Source organism: Somniosus microcephalus, chromosome 11 (genome assembly GCF_052327205.1).
Source record: "Somniosus microcephalus isolate GS21.2 chromosome 11, FLI_Smic_1.0, whole genome shotgun sequence".
Taxonomy (NCBI): Eukaryota; Metazoa; Chordata; class Chondrichthyes; order Squaliformes; family Somniosidae; genus Somniosus; species Somniosus microcephalus.
Window position 1 is genome coordinate 233,173,505 of NC_140997.1, and position 17,739 is coordinate 233,191,243.

Consider the following 17,739-nt stretch of genomic DNA (forward strand, 5'->3'; position numbering starts at 1 on the left):
CTGTAATCGGGAGCGGGAAGGATGATTCATTTTGTTACAGGTTGAAGACGACACAGTTTGAAGTCCACACGCTGTGTTTCCCGACCGTTTTATTTATTTATTTAATTCCCTACGCGGAATAACGGATTCCCCGCCTCACCCCTCCCCATTCTCCGCCCCCATTCTCTCTCTGATTTCTTTAATCCTCAGTAATGCACAGTTCATTTTCTGAATGCTCGATACTGGATAACTAATTTAGTTCATCTCTGGTGTAGATAGTTATTCCTTGGTACTGGATGGTTAATCCCTGGCTATGGATGGTTAGTTTGGTTAGTCGGATGGCTAATTGGTTAATCTTTGGCATCGGATGATTATTTTGGTTAATCACCAGTAACAGATGGTTAACTTGTTTAATCTCTAGTATTAATCTTCCATGGTTCTATTCAACCATTCTTAATGTTTAATCTCCTGTATCGGTTAGTTAATTAGGTTAATTCCCAGTATTGGATGGTTAATTGGTTAATCTCTGGTATTGGTTAGTTAATTTAGTTAATCCCCAGTAACGGGTGGTTAATTTGGTTAGTCTCTGGTATTGGTAATTTGGTTAATCCCCAGTAATGGGTGGTTAATTTGGTTAGTCTCCGGTGTCAGTTAGTTAATTTGGTTTATCCCCAGCGGCTGTATCTGACTGCGTAGATGTGAACAAAAGAAAAATGTGGATTTAAATAAAATCCGAGCAAAGTGCACAAAATAACTGGAGCCGAGACAAACAAAAGGTGCAACTCTGATGGATTTTTTAAAAATAAAAGTATTTTGTAAGTGACTGATTGGCTCCGTGTCTGTCCCTCTGGATTCCGTTCCGTTTGCTGTCCGCTGCCTGTCCTCCGCCCGAGTTCACCAAGTGGCCGTTCCTTCATTTGTCAGCCTGCACTGGGAAACTATTCAACCACGGGGAGAAGCTGTCAAAGCTGAGACCAATTGTTATTGGTGCTCAGGATGTGAGGGGTGAAATGTTGGCTTGAAGGTGGTGGTGGGGCTTAAAACAGTGATTGTTTCTACAACCGAAGGGCTTTCTGGACACTTCACAGGGGCACTGAGTCAACTAGCTAGTGTGGGACTGGAGTCACGGGTAGGCCAGACTGGGTAAGGACAGCAGGTTCCACTCGTAGGGCATCAATGAACCACTTGGGTTTTTACAACAAGTTTAGCGATAAAACTTTAGGAGCCAGGCTCACATTTAAAGAGTCACTGTCTCAGTCAGACATTTATTTTCTCCAATGCCTGTGCCCCTATAATCACTGGTTTTATAGCCAGCAAACCCCAAGGTCCTATAAGATTTAATGTTTGGTTTCCATGGCAACAAGCGGGTTCTGAAGAAATACGGCCTATGTATGGGTCAGCGAGTGACCCTGGCACTGACCTCGGTCAGCGAGTGACCCTGGCACTGACCTCGGTCAGCGAGTGACCCTGGCACTGACCTCGGTCAGCGAGTGACCCTGGCACTGACCTCGGTCAGCGAGTGACCCTGGCACTGACCTCGGTCAGCGAGTGACCCTGGCACTGACCTCGGTCAGCGAGTGACCCTGGCACTGACCTCGGTCAGCGAGTGACCCTGGCAGTGACCTCGGTCAGCGAGTGGCCCTGGCACTGACCTCGGTCAGCGAGTGGCCCTGGCACTGACCTCGGTCAGCGAGTGACCCTGGCACTGACCTCGGTCAGCGAGTGACCCTGGCAGTGACCCTGGTCAGCGAGTGACCCTGGCACCGACCTCGGTCAGCGAGTGACCCTGGCACCGACCTCGGTCAGCGAGTGACCCTGGCACCGACCTCGGTCAGCGAGTGACCCTGGCACCGACCTCGGTCAGCGAGTGACCCTGGCACCGACCTCGGTCAGCGAGTGACCCTGGCACCGACCTCGGTCAGCGAGTGACCCTGGCACCGACCTCGGTCAGCGAGTGACCCTGGCACCGACCTCGGTCAGCGAGTGACCCTGGCAGTGACCTCGGTCAGCGAGTGGCCCTGGCACTGACCTCGATCAGCGAGTGGCCCTGGCACTGACCTCGGTCAGCGAGTGACCCTGGCACTGACCTCGGTCAGCGAGTGACCCTGGCACTGACCTCGGTCAGCGAGTGACCCTGGCACTGACCTCGGTCAGCGAGTGACCCTGGCACTGACCTCGGTCAGCGAGTGACCCTGGCACTGACCTCGGTCAGCGAGTGGCCCTGGCACTGACCTCGCTCAGCGAGTGACCCTGGCACTGACCTCGGTCAGCGAGTGACCCTGGCACTGACCTCGGTCAGCGAGTGACCCTGGCACTGACCTCGGTCAGCGAGTGACCCTGGCACTGACCTCGGTCAGCGAGTGACCCTGGCACTGACCTCGGTCAGCGAGTGACCCTGGCAGTGACCTCGGTCAGCGAGTGGCCCTGGCACTGACCTCGGTCAGCGAGTGACCCTGGCACTGACCTCGGTCAGCGAGTGACCCTGGCACTGACCTCGGTCAGCGAGTGACCCTGGCACTGACCTCGGTCAGCGAGTGACCCTGGCACTGACCTCGGTCAGCGAGTGACCCTGGCAGTGACCTCGGTCAGCGAGTGGCCCTGGCACTGACCTCGCTCAGCGAGTGACCTCGGTCATGTCCCAGCTAGGGGGCACCTGCCCACCGTGCTCCCCTCCCTCCCGGGGCCACTCCAGTCTGAAACATGAGCTCTGGTCCATTCTCAGCAGACACTGCAACAGAAATGTAAAAATACAGCATCAAATTTATTAGGCGTGGAAATTAAAACACTCAAACTATCAGATCCAGCTGTGCAGCACAGCCAGCAGTCTGCACACCAGGTCGGCACTCACTCTGTCCGTTAGTGCACTCACTCTGTCCGTTAGTGCACTCTCTGTGTCGGTAGGTGATTCCTAATGTGATATCTTTCAGGTGCAGAGAGGTTCTACAAATGTGCACAGGTGAGTCTCACACTGCATTCAGCCTCCGGGATTCTCAGCTCAACTCTCAGAACTCATGGCCCCGATTAATCTCTCATTCTTCTAAAAAAAAATATTCAATCAATATTTCATTGACCATCTGCTGTGAAGCGATACAGGCACCGACTCTCACTGGGGTACAGTTCCACAGACACTGGCTCTCACTGGGGTACAGTTACACAGACACTGACTCTCACTGGGGTACAGTTCCACAGACACTGACTCTCACTGGGGTACAGTTACACAGACACTGACTCTCACTGGGGTACAGTTCCACAGGCACTGACTCTCACTGGGGTACAGTTCCACAGACACTGACTCTCACTGGGGTACAGTTCCACAGACACTGACTCTCACCGGGGTACAGTTCCACAGACACTGACTCTCACTGGGGTACAGTTCCACAGACACTGACTCTCACTGGGGTACAGTTCCACAGACACTGACTCTCACCGGGGTACAGTTCCACAGACACTGACTATCACTGGGGTACAGTTCCACAGACACTGACTCTCACTGGGGTACAGTTCCACAGACACTGACTCTCACTGGGGTACAGTTCCACAGACACTGACTCTCACTGGGGTACAGTTCCACAGACACTGACTCTCACTGGGGTACAGTTCCACAGACACTGAGGGCTGGATTTTGATACTGGAGGCGTGTGGGAGGCGGGACTACAACTTTCGGGGTTGTAGTCCCGCCTCCATCGAGTTCGAGCCAACCCACGTGATTTTCACTTGATTGACCTTGTTGAGTCCGCCCAGCGGGCTCAGCAGGCCAATTAAGGGCCACCCGGCAACAGGTGAAGTCACAGATTGATATTTCATCTGTCAAGAGCTTTTGACAGATGAAATATCAGCGTTTGACAGCTGTTTGAAGCTGTCACCGACAATCTGTACTCTAAGTTAATTCCTTCCTCTCAGGCTGATTTAGAGATCTCTCCGGAACAGAAAGCTGAATGCTGCAACTTTTGACAGCTCGCGGCCATTCTGCTTTCTGTGCCGGTGAGATGAGGGACTCCCGAGACCTGAAGGAAGGAAGGCTGCAAAGGTAAGTAAAGGTAATTAAACTTCTTTAAACACTTTACACACACCAAACACACTTACCTCTGCACTCAAGCACACATCACTCACTTGAACACCGAACATCTTGAACCCTCCAAGCTCTTCAGCCCGACGGTCCGCCTCGCTAACTTGACGTGGTTTGGAGCCGTCGGGAATCCCACACTTCACCAATAAAAATAGGGATTAGGCCAAAAACTGCCTGTTAACTGGCAGTTAATTGGCACTAATCCCCTTCCCGCCTCGGGGAGGCGGCTCCCAGCACAGGTCGGGTACCCGCCTCCTTTGAAACTGGCATGGAGGCGGGTTGGGGGCGGGATGGGTTCGTGCCCCCCGATTTCGAGATTTTAACCCCCCACACGCCTCCAATCCCGACTCCACGGCCCAATGAAAATCCTGCCCTGACTTTCACTGGGGTACAGTTCCACAGACACTGACTCTCACTGGGGTACAGTTCCACAGACACTGACTCTCACTGGGGCTCAGTTCCACAGACACTGACCCTCACTGGGGTACAGTTCCACAGACACTGACTCTCACTGGGGTACAGTTCCACAGACACTGACTCTCACTGGGGCTCAGTTCCACAGACACTGACTCTCACTGGGGTACAGTTCCACAGACACTGACTCTCACTGGGGTACAGTTCCACAGACACTGACCCTCACTGGGGTACAGTTCCACTGACTCTCACTGGGGTACAGTTCCACAGACACTGACTCTCACTGGGGTACAGTTCCACAGACACTGACCCTCACTGGGGTACAGATCCACAGACACTGACCCTCACTGGGGTACAGTTCCACAGACACTGACTCTCACTGGGGTACAGTTCCACAGACACTGACTCTCACTGGGGTACAGTTCCACAGACACTGACTCTCACTGGGGTACAGTTCCACAGACACTGACTCTCACTGGGGCACAGTTCCACAGACACTGACCCTCACTGGGGTACAGTTCCACAGACACTGACTCTCACTGGGGTACAGTTCCACAGACACTGACCCTCACTGGGGTACAGATCCACAGACACTGACCCTCACTGGGGTACAGTTCCACAGACACTGACTCTCACTGGGGTACAGTTCCACAGACACTGACTCTCACTGGGGTACAGTTCCACAGACACTGACCCTCACTGGGGTACAGTTCCACAGACACTGACTCTCACTGGGGTACAGTTCCACAGACGCTGACTCTCACTGGGGTACAGTTCCACAGACACTGACTCTCACTGGGGTACAGTTCCACAGACACTGACTCTCACTGGGGTACAGTTCCACAGACACTGACTCTCACTGGGGTACAGTTCCACAGACACTGACTCTCACTGGGGTACAGTTCCACAGACACTGACTCTCACTGGGGTACAGTTCCACAGACACTGATTCTCACTGGGGTACAGTTCCACAGACACTGACTCTCACTGGGGTACAGTTCCACAGACACTGACTCTCACTGGGGTACAGTTCCACAGACACTGACTCTCGCTGGGTACAGTTCCACAGACACTGACTCTCACTGGGGTACAGTTCCACAGACACTGACTCTCACTGGGGTACAGTTCCACAGACACTGACTCTCGCTGGGTACAGTTCCACAGACACTGACTCTCACTGGGGTACAGTTCCACAGACACTGACTCTCACTGGGTTACAGTTCCACAGACACTGACTCTCACTGGGTTACAGTTCCACAGACACTGACTCTCACTGGGGTACAGTTCCACAGACACTGACTCTCACTGGGGTACAGTTCCACAGACACTGACTCTCACTGGGTTACAGTTCCACAGACACTGACTCTCACTGGGGTACAGTTCCACAGACACTGACTCTCACTGGGGTACAGTTCCACAGACACTGACTCTCACTGGGGCACAGTTCCACAGGCACTGACTCTCACTGGGGTACAGTTCCACAGACACTGGCTCTCACTGGGGTACAGTTCCACAGACACTGACTCTCACTGGGACACAGTTCCACAGACACTGACTCTCACTGGGGTACAGTTCCACAGACACTGGCTCTCACTGGGGTACAGTTCCACAGACACTGACTCTCACTGGGGTACAGTTCCACAGACACTGACTCTCACTGGGGTACAGTTCCACAGGCACTGACTCTCACTGGGGTACAGTTCCACAGACACTGACTCTCAGAGTTCCACGGGGTGTTCGAGAGTGACACCTTGGGGTGACGACCCAGCACTGCAGTTTGCTTGGATTCAGCCTCAATGTGAGTGTGATTAACAAATTCATTTCAATACAGGTAAGTGTGAGGTGGTGCCTTTCGGTAGGAGGAATAAGGAGGTCACTTACTGCCTGAACAACTGAGGGTGTGAATGGGGTCGAGGAGCAGAGGGATCTGGGGGCACAGATACACAATTCATTAAATGTCGTGACACGGGTTAATAAGGCCATAAAACAGCAAACCAAGCACCGGGGGTTTATTTCTCGACGGATGGAATCGAAAAGCAGAGAAGTTGTGTTAAACCTGTATGGAACCTTGGTTAGACCGCACTCGGAGCACGGTGCACGGTCTGGTCTCCATGTTACAAAAAGAATATCGAGGCACTGGGGAAGGTGAACAAAGATTCACAAGGATGGTACCAGAACTGAGAGGTTACACCTATCGGGAAAGACTGAACAGGCCGGGGCTCTTTTCTCTAGAAAAGAGAAGGCTGAGGGGAGACCTGATCGAGGTCTTTAAGATTATGAAGGGGTTCGATAGGGTAGACGTAGAGAAGATGTTTCCACTTGTGGGGGAGACCAGAACTGGGGGCCATCAATATAAGATAGTCACTAATAAATCCACTGGGGAATTCAGGAGAAACTTCTTTACCCAGAGAGTGGTGAGAATGTGGAACTCGCTACCACAGGGAGTGGTTGAGGCGAAGAGCAGAGATACATTTAAGGGGAAGCTGGATAAACACATGAGGGAGAAAGGAATAGAGGGTGATGGTGATGGGGTGAGATGAAGAAGGTGGGAGGAGGCTGGTGTGGAGCAGAAACACCGGCACGGAGCGGAGGGGCCGAATGGCCTCTTTCTGTGCTGTGAAATAGGTTTTTTGATAGGGGGACGGTGGAATCTAATACATTTTGAATGCCCTGGGCCGGTTCACTCAGCAAACCTGCACATTACGAATGTGAATGGACACTGCGTGTGGTGGCGAGGTCTCGCGGGTGTCTGACCAGTGCAGCACGGTCTGGGAGCTGGGAGGGGAAATGTCCGATTCTCCAGTGCTGTTCGGGGCCTCTTCGCTCCGTCGCTGGTCGGGCCTCAGGCACCGGCCCCGATGAGCCGCACAGCGTGGAAGCAGAGGGCCAGGAAGCCGGTGCCCAGCAGGTCCCCCAGCGCGGTCAGGTATGGGATGGAGAAGTTGTCGGGATCCAGGTGCATGCGCCAGGTCAGGCGGACGATGAGGTCAGCGGCGTAGAGCAGGATGCCCACCTGTCCATGGCACAAGAGGGCAAAGGTCAGTCTTCACTCGAGCCAGCTCACCCATCATAGACGGGCCTAAGAACCGCACCCTCGCCTCCCGGTGCTCACTCCGGGCCCGCACGCTCGCCTCTCAGCCAGAAGATCGTGGGTTAGACTCCCCACTCCCAGAGATTTCAACACAATAACCTAGGGTGAAACCAAGAGGACAGACGGGGCCTCGGTTTAATGTTTCATCTGAAAGACAGCACCTCAAACAGTGCAGCACTCCCTCAGTACTGCCCCTCCGACAGTGCAGCACTCCCTCAGTACTGCCCCTCCGACAGTGCAGCGCTCCCTCAGTACTGCCCCTCCGACAGTGCAGCGCTCCCTCAGTACTGCCCCTCCGACAGTGCAGCGCTCCCTCAGTACTGCCCCTCCGACAGTGCAGCGCTCCTTCAGTACTGCCCCTCCGACAGTGCAGCGCTCCCTCAGTACTGCCCCTCCGACAGTGCAGCGCTCCCTCAGTACTGCCCCTCCGACAGTGCAGCGCTCCCTCAGTACTGCCCCTCTGACAGTGCGGCGCTCCCTCAGTACTGCCCCTCCGACAGTGCAGCTCTCCCTCAGTACTGCCCCTCCGACAGTGCAGCGCTCCCTCAGTACTGCCCCTCCGACAGTGCAGCGCTCCCTCAGTACTGCCCCTCCATCCCTAATTCTCTCTCAGGCAGTCCCTCGGAACCGAGGATGACTTGCTTCCACATTAAAAATGAGTTCTCAGGTGACTGATGAGTCCGATGCGGGACCTACAGTCTCTGTCACAGGTGGGGCAGACGGTGGTTGAAGGGGTGGGTGGGTGGGGTGCTTGGGTTGACGTGCGCTGCCTGCGCTTGGCTTCCGTTTGCTCCCGGCGAAGAGACTCAAGGTGTTCGGCGCCTTCCCGGATGCTTCTCCTCAACTTTGTGCAGTCTTGGGCCAGGGATTCCCAGGTGTCGGTGGGGATGTTGCCTTGAGAAGGTGGTGGTGAGCCACCTTCTTAAACCGCTGCAGTCCGTGTGGTGAAGGTGCTCCCACAGTGCTGTTAGGAAGGGAGTTCCGGGATTTTGACCCAGCAACGATGAAGGAACGGCGATATACTGCCAAGTCAGGATGGTGTGTGACTTGGAGGGGAACTTGGAGGTGGCGGTGTTCCCATGCGCCTGCTGCCCTTGTCCTTCTAGGTGGAAGAGGTCGCGGGTTTGGGAGGTGCTGCCGAAGAAGCCTTGGCGAGTTGCTGCAGTGCATCTTGTAGATGGTACACACTGCAGCCACGGTACGCCGGTGGTGGAGGGAGTGAATGTTTAAGGTGCTGGATGGGGTGCCAATCAAACGGGCTGCTTTGTCCTGGATGGTGTCGAGCTTCTTGAGTGTTGTTGGAGCTGCACTCATCCAGGCAAGAGGAGAGTATTCCATCACACTCCTGACTTGTGCCTTGGAGATGGTGGAGAGGCTTTGGGGAGTCAGGAGGTGAGACACTCGCCGCAGAATACCCAGCCTCTGACCTGCTCTTGTTGCCACAGTATTTATGTGGCTGGCCCAGTTAAGTTTCTGGTCAATGGTGACCCCCAGCATGTTGATAGCAAAATACTGCAGATGTTGGAAATCCGAAATAACAACAGAAAATGCTGGAAAAACTCAGCAGGTCAGGCAACATCCGTGGAGAGAAATTTGAGTTGACGTTTCGGGTTGGACCCTTCTTCAAAACTGGAAAGCAAAGAAACTAGATCGGAGGCAGGGCTGCGATCGGACAAAAGAATAAAAGAAACAAAAGAAGTAAAAGAGATTAGAAGCTAGACGAGATGGTAATAGGCTGGGATTAGGTGTAAAGTGTACTGGCAGGGCAAAAGATAGCTGCCAGGTGTGACACTTTACACGTAATCCCAGCCTATTACCATCTCGTCTAGCTTCTAATCTCTTTTACTTCTTTTGTTTCTTTTATTCTTTTGTCCGATCGCAGCCCTGCCTCCGATCTAGTTTCTTTTCTTTCCAGTTTTGAAGAAGGGTCCAACCCGAAACGTCAACTCACATTTCTCTCCATGGATGTTGCCTGACCTGCTGAGTTTTTCCAGCATTTTCTGTTGTTACCCAGGATGTTGATGGTGGGGGATTCGGTGATGGTAATGCTGTTGAATGTCAAGGGGCGGTGGTTAGACTCTCACTTGTTGGAGATAGTCATTGCCTGGCAGTTGTGTGGCACAAATGTTACCTGCCACTTATCAGCCCAAGCCTGAATGTTGTCCACATCTTGCTGCATGCGGGCACGGACTGCTTCATTATCTGAGGAGTTGTGAATGGCGCTGAACACTGTGCAGTCATCAGTGAACATCCCCACTTCTGATTTTATGTTGGAGGGAAGGTCATTGATGAAGCAGCTGAAGATGGTTGGGCCTAGGACACTGCCCTGAGGAACTCCTGCACCGATGTCCTGGGGCTGTGATGATTGACCTCCAACAACCACAACCATCTTCCTTTGTGCTAGGTATGACTCCAGCCAGTGGAGCGTTTTCCCCCCTGATTCCCATTGACTTCAGTTTTACTCGTGCTCCTTGATGCCAGACTCGGTCAAATGCTGCCTTGATGTCAAAGGCAGTCACTCTCACCTCACCTCTGGAATTCAGCTCTTTTGTCCATGTTTGGACCAAGGCTGTAATGAGGTCTGGAGCCGAGTGGTTTTGGTGGAACCCAAACTGGGCATCAGTGAGCAGGTTATTGGTGATTAAGTGCAGCTTGATAGCACTGTCGATGACACCTTCCATCACTTTGCTGATGATTGAGAGTAGACTGATGGGTGGTAATTGGCCGGATTGGATTTGTCCTGCTTTTTGTGGACAGGACATACCTGGGCAGTTTTCCACATTGTCAGATAGATGCCAGTGTTGTAGCTGTACTGGGACAGCTTGGCTAGAGGCCCGGCTAGTTCTGGAGCACAAGTCTTCAACATGACAGCCGGGATGTTGTCGGGGGCCCACAGCCTTTGCTGTATCCAGTGCGCTCAGCCATTTCTTGATATCGCGTGGAGTGAATCAAATTGGCTGAAGACTGGCTTCTGTGATGGTGGGAGCCTCTGGAGTAGGCCGATATGGATCATCCACTTGGCACTTCTGGCTGAGGATGGTTGCAAACGCTTCAGCCTTGTCTTTTGCACTCACGTGTTGGGCTCCACCATCATTGAGGATGGGGAAATTCATGAAGTCTCCTCCTCCCGTTAGTTGTTCAATGGTCCACCACCATTCACGCCTGGATGTAGCAGGACTGCAGAGCTTTGATCTATGGATGTTATTTATATGGGCTTCCAGAAGGCATTTGATAAAGTCCCACATAAGAGACTGTTAACTAAGGTAGAAGCCCACAGAATTGAGGGCAAATTATTGACCTGGTTAGGAAATTAGCTGAGCGGCAGGAGACAGAGAGCCGGGATAATGGGCAGGTACTCAAATAGGCAGGATGTGACTAGTGGTGTCCCGCAGGGATCGGTGTTGGGGCCTCAACTATTCACAGTATTTATTAACGAGTTAGATGATGCCATAGAAAGTCATAGATCCAAATTTGCCAATGACACAAAGATAGGCGGCATTGTAGGCAGTGTAGATGAAAGCATAAAATTACAAAGGGATATGGACAGATTAAGTGAATGGACAAAACTGTGGCAATAGGATTTCAATGTAGGCAAATGTGAGGTCATCCACTTTGGACCTAAAAAGGATAAAACAGGGTACTTTCTAAATGGTGAAAGGCTAAAAACAGTGGATGTCCAAAGAGACCTGAGGGGGGGGTTCAGGTACACAGATCATTAAAATGTCATGAACAGGTACAGAAAATAATCAAAGTCTAATGGAATGCTGGCCTTTATATCTAGGGGACTAGAATACAAGGGGGTAGAAGTTATGCTGCAGCTGTACAAACCCTGGTTAGACCACACCTGGAGCACTGGGAGCAGTTCTGGGCACCACACCTTAGGGAGGATATATTGGCCTTGGAGGGAGTGCAGCGTAGGTTTACCAGAATAATACCCGGACTCCAAGGGTTAAGTTACGAGGAGAGATTACACAAATTAGAATTTAGAAGGTTATGGGTTGATCGGATCACAGTTTTCAAGATATTATGGGGAACAGAGAGGGTCGATAGAGAGAAACTATTTCCGCTGGTCGGGGAGTCTAGGACTAGGGGGCAGAGTCTAAAAATTGGAGCCAGACCTTTCAGGAGTGAAATTAGGAAACACTTCGACACACAAAGGGTGGTAGAAGTTTGGAACTCTCTTCCGCAAATGGCAATCGATGCTAGATCAGTTGTTAATTTTAAATCTGAGATTGATAGATTTCTGTTAACTAAAGGGTATTGAGGGATATGGGCCAAAGGTGGGTAGATGGAGTTATGTCGCAGGTCAGCCATGATCTCATTGAATGGTGGAACAGGCTGGAGGGGCTGAATGGCCTCCCCCTGATCTAATGTTCCTAACCCACGGCCTTCCGACACTGAGGCGAGCGAGCGAGAGAGAGCGTGCTACCCACTGAGCCATGGCAAGTATGCGGCAAAGTCTCGGTTCCGTTACCTGTAGCAGAGCAGCAGTGACGTAGAAGAGGGTGAAGGTGACGGTTATGCCCATATGACCGCCCTGGAGGAGATGGATGGTGTAGAGGAAGAGCAGGTGACCAGGGACCACGAGCAGGAACAGGACGCGGGCCGACGTCGAGTTTACACCTGGGGGAAAGAAGCAAATAAAATGAGTCCTCACGATTAAACCTTTTTGATTCTAATATTCTTTTGTTAGTTTTCCGCTGCGGAATCCCTGCAACTAGATTCATGCTTTATGTACCAGTCGCCATGACGACAAACAGCGAATAGCAACATGAGCAGCGGGGGATTCCGTCTGATGTGTTTCCAGCCGATCACAGATTTAACCTGTTTGCGCCTGTCTCTGTTCCTGTGTGGTTTTTGCCGTCTGGAAATACGGCTTCCTTTCATGATATTCCACCTGTAATCAAAAAGCTTACAGGGCGATATAATAACCAGGAAAGGTCGGGACAGGGTAGATAGAAGCAGACTGCTCCCAGTGGTCGAGGGGTCAGGAACGAGGGGCCACAGACACAAGATTAAATGTCAGAGATTTAGAACAGAGGGCAGGAGGAACCTCTTCACACAGAGAGTTGTGGGGCTGCGGGATTCACTCCAGGGTTGGTGGTCGAGACAGAAACTTACATAGGAAAAAAAACAGGAGGCCATTCAGCCCCTCGACCCTGCCTCACTCATTCAATGAGAACGTGGCTGATCTGTATCTTAACTCCACCTACCTGCCTTGGTTCTGTAACCCTTAATACCCTGAACCAACAAACATCTGTCAAACAATCAGCTATCCAACTGTGTCAACATTGAAGATTAAAATGATTGGAAAGGGGGATGAAGGGAGACGGGAACAGGGTGGGTATGGAGGGTAAAGGCCGACATGGACTGGATGGGCCAAATGGCCTGTTTCTGGTTGTAACTTAGAACCATAGGACTAGAAATTCATCTCGGGCTGTGGCACAAAGCGGGAGATATCTGATCGGCCGCCCATTAAGCAAAGCGCCTGATATTCAGTTCCACTGCAGTCAATGGAATAATAGTCCCACTCTCTCCCGCTCTTTCCCCATATCCCTACAATTTTTTCTCCTTCAAGTATTTATCCAATTCCCTTTTGAAGGCTACTATTGCAAGGGAGTAAATAGCAGAGGCTCTGACCATCATTTTCCAATCCTCTCTGGCTACAGGTGTGGTGCCGGAGGACTGGAGGACTGCTAACATTGTACTGTGGTTTAAAAAGGGAGAAAAGGATAGACCGAGTAATTACAGGCCAGTCAGCCTAACCTCGGTGGTGGGAAAAAATTCTGAGGGACAGGATAAATCTTTCTTTAGAAAGACACGGATTAATCAGGGGCAGTCAGCGTGGATTTGTCAAGGGAAGGCAGTATCTGACTAACTTGACTGAATTTTTTGAGGAGGTAACAAGGAGGGTCGATGAGGGTAGTGGGTTTGATGTAGTCTACATGGAATTTAGCAAGGCTTTTGATAAGGTCCCACATGGCTGGTCAGAAAAGTAAAAGCCCATGGGATCCAAGGGAAAGAGGCAAGTTGGAGCCAAAATTGGCTCAGAGGCAGGAAGCAAAGAGTAATGGTCGGCGGGTGTTTTGTGACTGGAAGGCTGTTTCCAGTGGGGTTCTGCAGGGCTCAGTACTGGGTCCCTTGCTTTTAGTGGTATAATATATCAATGATTTAAACTTGAATGTAGGGGGCATGATTAAGAAGTTTGCAGATGATACAAAAATTGGCCGTGTGGTTGATAATGAGGAAGAAAGCTGTAGACTGCAGGAAGTTATCAATGGACTGGTCAGGTGGGCAGAAAAGAGGCAAATGGAATTCAATTTGGAGAAGTGTGAGGTAATGCATTTGGGGAGGGCTAACAAGGAAAGGGAATACACATTAAATGGTAGGACACTGAGTAGTGTAGAGGAACAGAGGGACCTTGGAGTGCATGTCCACAGATCCCTGAAGGTAGCGGGACAGGTAGATAAGGTGGTTCAGAAGGCATACGGAATACTTGCCTTTATTAGCCGAGGTACAGAATACAAGAGCAGGGAGGTTATGCTTGAACTGTATAAAACACTAGTTAGGCCTCAGCTAGAGTACTGCGTGCAGTTCTGGTCACCACATTACAGGAAGGATGTGATTGCACTAGAGAGGGTGCAGAGGCGATTTACAAGGATGTTGCCTGGGCTGGAGAATTTTAGCTATGAGGAAAGACTGGAGAGGCTGGGGTTGTTTTCATTGGAACAGAGGAGGCTGAGGGGAGACCTTATTGAGGTGTATAAAATTATGAGGGGCCTGGATAGAGTGGATAGGAAGGACCTATTTCCCTTAGCAGAGGGGTCAATAACCAGGGGGCAGAGATTTAAAGTAATTGGTCGGAGGATTAGAGGGGAGTTGAGGAGAACTTGTTTCCCCCAAAGGGTGGTGGGGGTCTGGAACTCACTGCCTGAAAGGGTGGTCGAGGCAGAAACCCTCATCACATTTAAAAAGTACTTGGATATGCGCTTGAAGTGTCGTAACCTACAGGGCTACGGACCAAGAGCTGGAAAGTGGGATTAGGCTGGAGAGCTCATTGTCGGCCGGCACGGACACGATGGGCCGAATGGCCTCCTTCTGTGCCATAAATTTCTATTGAATCTCCTCTCACCGCCCTATCAGGCAGCGCATTCCAAATCCTAACCACTCGCTGCGTAAAATAGTTTTTCCTCCGTCGCCTCTGGTTCTTTTGCCAATCACCTTAAATCTGTGCCCTCTGGTTATCGACCCTTCAGCCATTGGAAACAGTTTCTTTATTTACTCTGTCTAAACCCTTCATGATTTTGAACACCTCTATCAAATCTCCTCTTAGCCTTCTTTGCTCTAAGGAGAACAACCCCAGCTTCTCCAGTCTCTCCATGTAACTGTAATCCCTCAGCCCTGGAACCATTCTAGTAAATCTCTTCTGCACCCTCTCCAAAGCCTTCACTTCCTTCCTAAAGTGTGGTGGTCAGAAGGTCAGAAGTGGGGATGTTCGCTGATGACTGCACAGTGTCCAGTTCCATTCACAACTCCTCAGATAATGAAGCAGTCCATGCCCGCATACAGCAAGACCTGGACAACATTCAGGCTTGGGCTGATAAGTGGCAGGTAACATTCGCGCCACACAAGTGCCAGGCAATGACTATCTCCAACAAGCGAGAGTCTAACCACCGCCTCTTGACATTCAACGGCATTACCATCACCGAATCCCCCACCATCAACATCCTGGGGGTCACCATTGACCAGAAACTTAACTGGACCAGCCGCATAAATACTGTGGCAACAAGAGCAGGTCAGAGGCTGGGTATTCTGCGGCGAGTGTCTCACCTTCTGACTCCCCAAAGCCTTTCCACCATCTATAAGGCACAAGTAAGGAGTGTGATGGAATACTCTCCACTTGCCTGGATGAGTGCAGCTCCAACAACACTCAAGAAGCTCAACACCATCCAGGACAATGCAGTCCGCTTGATTGGCACCCCCATCCACCACCTTAAACATTCACTCCCTCCACCACCGGCGCACCGTGGCTGCAGTGTGTACCATCTACAAGATGCACTGCAGCAACTCGCCAAGGCTTCTTCGGCAGCACCTCCCAAACCCGTGACCTCTTCCACCTAGAAGGACAAGGGCAGCAGGCGCATGGGAACACCACCACCTCCAAGTTCCCCTCCAATTCACACACCATCCTGACTTGGAAATATATCGGCCGATCCTCAATCGTCGCTGGGTCAAAATCCTGGAACTCCCTCCCTAACAGCACTGTGGGAGCACCTTCACCACACGGACTGCAGCGGTTCAAGAAAGCGGCTCACCACCACCTTCTCAAGGGCAATTAGGGATGGGCACTAAATGCTGGCCTTGCTCTATGGAGACCAGAACTGTGCACAGTGCTCCAAGTGTGGTCTCACCAAGGTTCGATACAAGTTGAACAGAACTCTGCTTTTCAATTCTGTCTAGAAATGGACCCCAATGCTTGATTTGCCTTTTCTTTATTCTCCCCCCCGCCCCCAGTCCCTGCACGCCCAGGCTGAGACGGCAGCGATGCGTTTGGATTGGCTGGAGGGTGTCACCTACCTGAGCGGATGAAGGTTGTGCAGGGATTAGGCCAATTCTCCTGCATCCAATCGGGAAGCACCCCTGGCACGCTCCACAGGTGCAGGTAGGTCGAGATACGACTGGCCTGAATTGCAACGAGGTTTCCGCCAACACCTAGGGCCGAAACACCAGTAAACCCAAGGAGTTAAGACAGAGTAAAGATGGAGTAAAGTTTTTCCGGTGCATTGCTGTGTCAGCAGTGCCTCAGTGGGTAGCACCCTCGCCTCTGAGTCAGAAGGTGATGGGTTCAAGTCCCACTCCAGGGACTCGAGCACAAAAATCTAGGCTGACACTCCAGTGCAGTACTGAGGGAGCGCCACACTGTCGGAGGGGCAGTACTGAGGGAGCGCCACACTGTCGGAGGGGCAGTACTGAGGGAGTGCCGCACTGTCGGAGGGGCAGTACTGAGGGAGTGCCGCACTGTCGGAGGGGCGGTACTGAGGGAGCGCCACACTGTCGGAGGGGCAGTACTGAGGGAGCGCCGCGCTGTCGGAGGGGCAGTACTGAGGGAGCGCCGCACTGTCGGAGGGGCAGTACTGAGGGAGTGCCACACTGTCGGAGGGGCAGTACTGAGGGAGCGCCGCACTGTCGGAGGGGCAGTACTGAGGGAGCGCCGCACTGTCGGAGGGGCAGTACTGAGGGAGCGCCGCGCTGTCGGAGGGGCAGTACTGAGGGAGCGCCGCGCTGTCGGAGGGGCAGTACTGAGGGAGCGCCGCACTGTCGGAGGGGCAGTACTGAGGGAGCGCCGCGCTGTCGGAGGGGCAGTACTGAGGGAGCGCCGCGCTGTCGGAGGGGCAGTACTGAGGGAGCGCCGCGCTGTCGGAGGGGCAGTACTGAGGGAGTGCCGCACTGTCGGAGGGGCGGTACTGAGGGAGCGCCACACTGTCGGAGGGGCAGTACTGAGGGAGTGCCGCACTGTCGGAGGGGCAGTACTGAGGGAGCGCCGCGCTGTCGGAGGGGCAGTACTGAGGGAGCGCCGCACTGTCGGAGGGGCAGTACTGAGGGAGCGCCGCGCTGTCGGAGGGGCAGTACTGAGGGAGCGCCGCGCTGTCGGAGGGGCAGTACTGAGGGAGCGCCGCGCTGTCGGAGGGGCAGTACTGAGGGAGTGCCGCACTGTCGGAGGGGCGGTACTGAGGGAGCGCCACACTGTCGGAGGGGCAGTACTGAGGGAGCGCCGCACTGTCGGAGGGGCAGTACTGAGGGAGCGCCGCGCTGTCGGAGGGGCAGTACTGAGGGAGCGCCGCGCTGTCGGAGGGGCAGTACTGAGGGAGCGCCGCACTGTCGGAGGGGCAGTACTGAGGGAGCGCCGCACTGTCGGAGGGGCAGTACTGAGGGAGTGCCGCACTGTCGGAGGGGCAGTACTGAGGGAGCGCCGCACTGTCGGAGGGGCAGTACTGAGGGAGCGCCGCGCTGTCGGAGGGGCAGTACTGAGGGAGCGCCGCGCTGTCGGAGGGGCAGTACTGAGGGAGCGCCGCGCTGTCGGAGGGGCAGTACTGAGGGAGTGCCGCACTGTCGGAGGGGCGGTACTGAGGGAGCGCCACACTGTCGGAGGGGCAGTACTGAGGGAGTGCCGCACTGTCGGAGGGGCAGT

The 17,739-nt window shown here is 52.9% G+C and overlaps 1 protein-coding gene across 1 annotated transcript in view; it reads right to left on the reverse strand.

The window, feature by feature from the left end:
- Nucleotides 1-751: 751 nt before the first annotated feature.
- slc41a3 (solute carrier family 41 member 3) overlaps nt 752-17,739 on the reverse strand; it is an 88,436-nt gene continuing 71,448 nt past the window's right edge. The window contains exons 9-12 of the mRNA XM_086002130.1: nt 16,128-16,262; nt 12,025-12,173; nt 2,589-7,472; nt 752-1,979 (exon numbers count right to left, since the gene is read on the reverse strand). Coding sequence (XP_085858256.1) covers nt 7,302-7,472; nt 12,025-12,173; nt 16,128-16,262 — 455 coding nt within the window. The 3' untranslated portion in view covers nt 752-1,979; nt 2,589-7,301. The remainder of the gene's footprint in view (nt 1,980-2,588; nt 7,473-12,024; nt 12,174-16,127; nt 16,263-17,739) is intronic.